Below are 6,950 nucleotides of genomic sequence, written 5' to 3' on the forward strand. Positions count from 1 at the left end.
AGCTAAAATCACTTTGATATATGTACTGTATAGTTGGCAGACATTTGCTACTAAACCACCCCTTACTTACAGGGTTGCCCACTATTACCAGATAATTTCAATATTGGACCAAAATGGTTTATTTTCAGACTATTTAATTAAATATGTCAATCCACTTGTGTTATACATCATTCAAGAAGCGATATGTGATTGTTGATCATGAGTAAAAGTCAGGTTTGACAAATTAAAAATTTAATGAACAGCTTATAATTGACAGTTTACTACAGATTTTTATTTCAGTAGCCTATAGTGTATACATAAAACAAACATAAAAATATGAAGCCACAAAGGCAATTTGTATAATATAGAAAATAAATGTGAAAATTATGGATGCGACAATGAATAAAGTTAAAGCAGTTAAAAAAATTTTTGATTTTGAGATAACATAAGCAACAATGTTCAGAATGTCAAAACTGGCAAACCTTATTTCATTAAAGTCAAGCTGACACCAACTGACAACATAGTGTCAGGTTAATGTGTAGTCATATTCTACAGAATCAACAGACTGGCCTATCTCCAGAAACACAAAGAAAAAATTTGACTATTCAAAGCAGGAAAAAGGTGGTATCAGTGGATCAGATGCCAAGTTACAAAATGCTGCCTGAAAAACATTCAGGGACTTTCTATACAGTCATATCTGTAACTAGAATTGGCTCGTCACATGTCACTCTGACCTCATCTGAGGAAATTATTGGATAAGTATCTATGTCAGTAATATAATAGATACAAAACTGCACAAAAAAAACCCCTTTGAAAACAACTTAAAGTTACTAAATGTGTAATAAAATAAAATGTGTGATCACTGTCCACATTTAAAAACACATATCCTTTAGAAGATACAATAAAAGTACATTCTTAGGTGGTCTCCTGCAATTTATAAGAACATCAGCTTGTGTTTAATCAGATAATTCACAATAACATAACTGAAAGATCATCAGAAATTATTAACAGAACATGAAAAAAAAAAATCAAGGTCAAAATAATTTTTGGAAACAAAGGGGTTTTAAAAAACTTTCTTAAATTACACTGAACAAAATCTCACATTTGACATTGATTCCAAATTATTTGCCCCCCACCCCAATTCTGCTGATATCAAGCAGCATTAAAACATTTCACAACAGATACAATTATGTGATAATCTAAAAATATTTTATATCTACATGTTACAAAATTTGTAGAACTGTTGTCATTAGAAAGTCCAATTTAGCTGAGTCTTCTAAGGCAAATAGATATTTTTCTGTTTAATGTTTTATTATGTAGAGAACTTTGCAAATTCTTTGTACTTGAAAGTGCTATATGCTATATATATATATATATATATATATATATATATATATATATATAAACTGTCATTATCATTATGATTGTGCTATGAAACCTAATCAATATAAATGAGACAAAAAAAGTAAAAATCTTTATTGCTTTGTTATATAAAATGATTTCAGTCCAGTGGTTACAGCTACATAGAGAAAATTTGCACTAAAACCGTCATTTACAAGACACTTACTTACTTATCCAGTAAAATATATGGCAGGTAAAAGCTCAAATCTTTGTGAATGATATCTAAACACAAGTATAGTAAAATATTAAATGCTGTTTTTTAATGCTTCCTTTTGATTTCTTCTTTTTCGCGCCATCTTTGTGACCTTGGCACAGAGCACAGTGAGTTCCCTTTTTTTCTCGGCTGTATATGACTCAGCAGATGTTCTATTTGTAAAGCTGTTGTAAAATTCAACAACATTTAGAACAACTTCTCTGTAGTTTTTAAATGAATGACCGTACATACTTGCTATCTGCACAAACTTCATCACCTTGAGGAACAGTGGGAATGAGTCGACATGTTTTTAGGACAAAATAAATATGAAAAGGTTTGACTCAAGGACGAAAACCCTTCACTTTATAGATCACATTTTAAAAAATATCTCCCCGTATTTGATCTTAAACCATCAATAATGTGATTACAACTTTTCATACCTGTGTTAGATAGTGACTGTAAATATAATCAGGTCTAGAAAGCTTTGAGATAGCAAAAAGAACCTGCCTTTATTTGTATACACAGTTATAACCCAAAATAATTAAGGACACAAATACCTGGTATAGTGCCATTAAACTAGTTCCACTTAAACCAATTATAGTAGCTATATTTTTACAGGAGCTAATATTTCTATACACACAAATATACATGGAAATGAATAAGTCTCTATTCTGTCCTCAGACGTAGTCCCTCTTGTTGTACGTGCTTTGGGTTGTTGACCTGGGAGCGGTGGAGTATGCTATGCGGCTCACAGGGTGAATGCTGTACCTCGAGGGTTTATCCTCCTGTGGGGGGCAGCTGCAGCAGAGAATGCATCCCCCAGTCAGCAGCAGACCTGCTGCAGCCCAGCCCAAATACAGCGCTGCCCCGATCTCCATCTTCTGCGCAGAAAGGACGACGGGACTGTAAAACTCAGTGACGATAGTGTGAGCTGACCACGACACAGGCACCAGTTCGGTGATGGCTGCAGTGATGAATGTCCCACCAGAGGACGCCATCACCCTGGCTTTGACACCTTCATCCTCAATGCAGTTGGTACACTTTGCTCCCACCATGGAGACAAGGAGCGCTATCACCCCGATGATGACGGACACGACAGTGAGTGCCCTGGCAACTTGCAGGTCCTGAGGTAAGGCCAGCATGGAGTCATACACCTTACACTGCATTTGTCCCGTGCTCTGAAACACGCAGGTCATCCACAGGCCCTCCCAGTACACCTGCGCCGTGACGATGTTGGGACCAATGAAGGCGGAGACCCTCCACATGGGCAGAGCGCAACTGACAATGCTCAGCACCCACCCAAGCACCGACAGAGTGAGGCCGACCAGTTCCAGTCCAAACGACACCATCGTGTAGCTGATCGCAACGTCACTACAGACAAGCAAATGTTGTTGCCTTTAATTTTTTCTTGTTTTGTTGTGTCTCGTCGCCGACTTCTTCCTGTTTGCCCCGTAAGCCTTTTGATATCAGGGATCTGTGATTTTTCCTTCTTCGAGCCGTCCTTCTTTCTACCTGGTAGATTCTGCCTCCACAAGCTGCCTTCTCTCTACTTAATCCAGAAATGCTGATTTGTCTCAGCGTGCCTCCTGCACAAACACAGCGTCTCTGCTGTGCATATGCGCATTTCCTTGTGTGTTCTGCTCCTTTTAACGAATCGACAAACCTTATGTGTGCATCGATTTATTACCATGTGGGCCAGGCCCACATAAGAGATGAGATCACTCGCCAAGTGAAACCAATCAAATACAACCTGGCCATTGTCCTCATTTACCACCTGGGTGTGACGGTGCTTGTTTGTCTGCTTTAGCCAATGATTAATGAAGTATTTTTATAGTTTAACCTTTTACCTATGGTAGCTGTGGGTGGGTCACCATTAAAGCTGCCGGCAGTAAATGGATAGCCAGCACAGAGCTTGTCATGTTGTTGGTAGGTCACCACACAAGAGGATACTGCACAGAAATATGGATTCTGACTGATGTGTACAATAGGTGTGTGTGCATGTTTGAGAGAGAAGCAACTGGCAAATTGTGATTTTAGTACATGATGGGCTGGATGGTGTTATTTTATAGGTTCTAATAAATCCTGAGGACACAGATTTTATAGCTGAAATATGTACAGTACCTTGGTCACAGGGTCAGGACAGCAATAACACTGTACGTTCAAGTTAATTAGAAACAGAAAGCATATATTTTATAGAACTGACTTCTGTCTCATCAACAAGCTTTACTATTTTGGCACAAAATGGGACAAACCTTCTTTTCATGCTTCATGAGCATACTGTTTGTGATCCAGAGGAGGAGAGATTCATCAACAAAAGTGTTAATCATGATTTGAGAGGTACTGGGGGGTTTGACATCCCTCCCCGCAATGCGCCCCCCCCCCTTAAAGTTTTAATAATTAACATATATTTTTTTAACCTGTAATTTTAAATAATACAGTTTATTTCCCATATTCTTTCCTGGAAGAATCTGGTACTATGATTTCAGGCACGTAAAGTCCCAGTCACACGGCACTAACGAAGGACACCGAAGCCAAAAAAAAACAAGAAATCTGGACTTACGCTGACTTTTGGAGACATCGTTTCACCGGTGTCCAGCTTCGTTTCTGTAGCTGGCACTTCGGCAGAATTTACAAACTGTTGAAAAATGTGAACGAATCCTGACGACATCCTCAATTCATCCATATTCCGTTTTGCTTTCTGTCTTAATGGTTCCTTCGTTCAGCGATTGCCGCGTGCTGTGTGACCGGTTCATAACCCTAAAGTGGACCAATCCTGTACCCGTCTCACTCCCAGAATTGTAATGGCTCATTTAAATCTGTCGTAGGCTAACATAACTAGCTATCTAGCTATCTATTCTTAAATATGCATTACTTAATGCCTCCATATGTTTTGAGTCAGATTGTGTCATGTTTTTTTTAAATTAAATTAATGCTAACATTAGCTAGTCTCAAACTTTTCCCTTAAGTTACAGTTTAAGTAATGTTAGCAAGCTGCAACAAACATTGCCTTATCTAACATTAGCAAACTATTATTAGGTAAAAAAAAAATAAATATTTTCAAGATATTCAAGATCTCCTTGTTGGATTTTGATGTACAACACTAAAAACCTGATTATCATTGTGCTAGCTAAAATAATTTTGCATAATTTGACATTCAGCATCTGAATAGTTATGAAGTACATCCAAAAAAGTAAGACAAGTCACCACTTTGTAAATTTATTTTTACTGTGGGATTATTTAAGTCTCACTGTGAGAAGACTGACTGCTACAAGGACACAAAGCAAGCACAAACACAAAGCTAAAAGCTAACTGATAGTTTAAGAGGCTAATGTAAAAGGTAAATGAACATAGTGAAATTAACACTGTACTTGGGGAAAAAAACATATAAAATATAAATATATAAAAACATAAAAGTAACTGAATGTAACGCTAGCCATTAAAAATACAGTTTGAATGAAAAAATGTGAATCTAAATCCTTTCCCCATCCTGCTAACAGATATAAACAGAGGTGTGTTTGGTTTGAACAAGGTTTGACTTCTCCCAAACTTGGAAAATGTTCAAACTTTGATCTTGGGGACAGTTCTGAATATATTGTGAAGCATCTTCAAGTACACTATATAAACAGAGGTGAGTCAGACATCTGATCCAAGCGATCACTGTGGTGCCAACTCTTTGATGATATTTTTTCTTTTTTAAACTGAATGTTATCATGGCTCAATATTAGTCACCACATCCAATAAATAATAGCCTGCACAGGAAACATGATAAGATAAAACCATTTCATTGACTTCATTGTGGAAGTTGGGGAAGGAAGCAGTCTTGTAATAATTCAAAATACAGCTGAATGACAGTATTAGCACATTATGTGTTTGCGTGATTGTGCAGTTATTTCCAAAATAAAGTTTGCATGGATGTGGGATTTTTCAAATTTTACACAATAGATTGTACAGTTACTGATAGTACCTTGAAACTTTTGGAAATGATTCCTGAGGAGAAATGTGATGTGGAGATCCATATTTTGACACACTTAGACTCGATCCAGGACGGTTACAAATGACTCCTCACTCAGCTTCTCAAGTGCTTCACACAGGGCATCCATTAATTTTGCAAGAGATCATTGCATCATCTGTGAACTCAAGGTCAAGAAACCATTCCTTGCCAAAAAAAAAAGGCACCTAAGCTGCTGGTCTCATAACCCATCCAACATCAGGTTCATGCAGGTATTAAAGAGTGCAGGAACCAGAACACATCCCTGGTGAATGCCACAATTCCCCCTACCGCATACAGAGAGAAGAAATAATAATAAAATAAAGACCCAGAATACGTTACGTCATCAACATCTGGGGTTTTTAGCCTGGAAAAACACTTCCTGTAGGATTAGAATGGTGAGGATTCCCGCATAGCTGAAGCTGGTTAATGTGCTTTAGTTGTAAGTTATTTTTTAGTGTTTGTTCACTGTTCTTTTACAGGTGTGAGCTCAAAGTCTGTCGTCATGGAACACAACAATTTCAGGAATATGATGGTCCTATAGCTGAAAAAAAATTCTTGCATTAAGTACGAGGTCTATTAGATAAGAAACCGACTTTTATTTTTTTTTTTAACTATATGGATTTGAATGACGTGCGATTACACCAATCATGCTTGAACCCTCGTGCGCATGCGTGAGTTTTTTCACGCGTGTCAGTGACGTCATTTCCCTGTGGGCAGGCCTTGAGTGAGATGTGGTTCAGCCCTCTCGGCTGAATTCCTTTGTTTCACATGCTGCTCGAGACGGCGCGCGTTGCTTTATCAAAATTTTTTCTGTACCTGTGAGGAATATCCGAGTGGACACTATTCGAGAAATTTAGCTGGTTTTCTGTTGTCGGCCTGTTTCGAGCTGAAAACATCCTAATTTAAGGCTTAATTCACCCAGGACGTCGTGAGAGAACAGAGAAGATTCAGAAGAGGCTGGCATGAGGACTTTATGCGGACATTCCACTGTTTAAGGACATTTGTAATGAAAGACATGCGCGCAAATTCGCCGAGTCGTTTCCGTGACGACTCGGCGAATCTGTGTGCGCCACGACAGGAAAAACACCTCCGTGTTGAAAACCATTTGTAAAATTCAGGCGGCTTTTGATGGCTTTCAACAAGTGAGTAACTGAGAAATTGTTTAACAGCTTGGGCATGTTCCAACTTGCCCGTTAAGGTTTCCAACGGAGGTGTTTTTCCTGTCGCGACCCCCCGTGGTCGGGTCCGGCCCGACATGCGACTCTGCCCGCACGTTCTTTCATTACAAAATGTCCGTTAACAATGGAATGTCCGAATAAACTCCTCATGCTGACTTCTTCTGAAAGTTCTCTGTTCTCTGACGACTTCCTGGGTCAACAGAGCCTG

At 38.4% G+C, this 6,950-nt stretch overlaps 1 protein-coding gene across 1 annotated transcript; it reads right to left on the reverse strand.

Moving 5' to 3' along the window:
* Positions 1 to 1,518: 1,518 nt before the first annotated feature.
* On the reverse strand, positions 1,519 to 3,205 carry cldnc (claudin c). The gene has a single exon (XM_034178173.1). The coding sequence runs from the start codon at positions 2,920 to 2,922 to the stop codon at positions 2,251 to 2,253; it is 672 nt and encodes a 223-aa protein (XP_034034064.1). The 5' UTR covers positions 2,923 to 3,205; the 3' UTR covers positions 1,519 to 2,250.
* Positions 3,206 to 6,950: the final 3,745 nt, after the last annotated feature.

The sequence above is a fragment of the Thalassophryne amazonica genome, chromosome 9 (genome assembly GCF_902500255.1).
Source record: "Thalassophryne amazonica chromosome 9, fThaAma1.1, whole genome shotgun sequence".
In the NCBI taxonomy this organism is placed as follows: Eukaryota; Metazoa; Chordata; class Actinopteri; order Batrachoidiformes; family Batrachoididae; genus Thalassophryne; species Thalassophryne amazonica.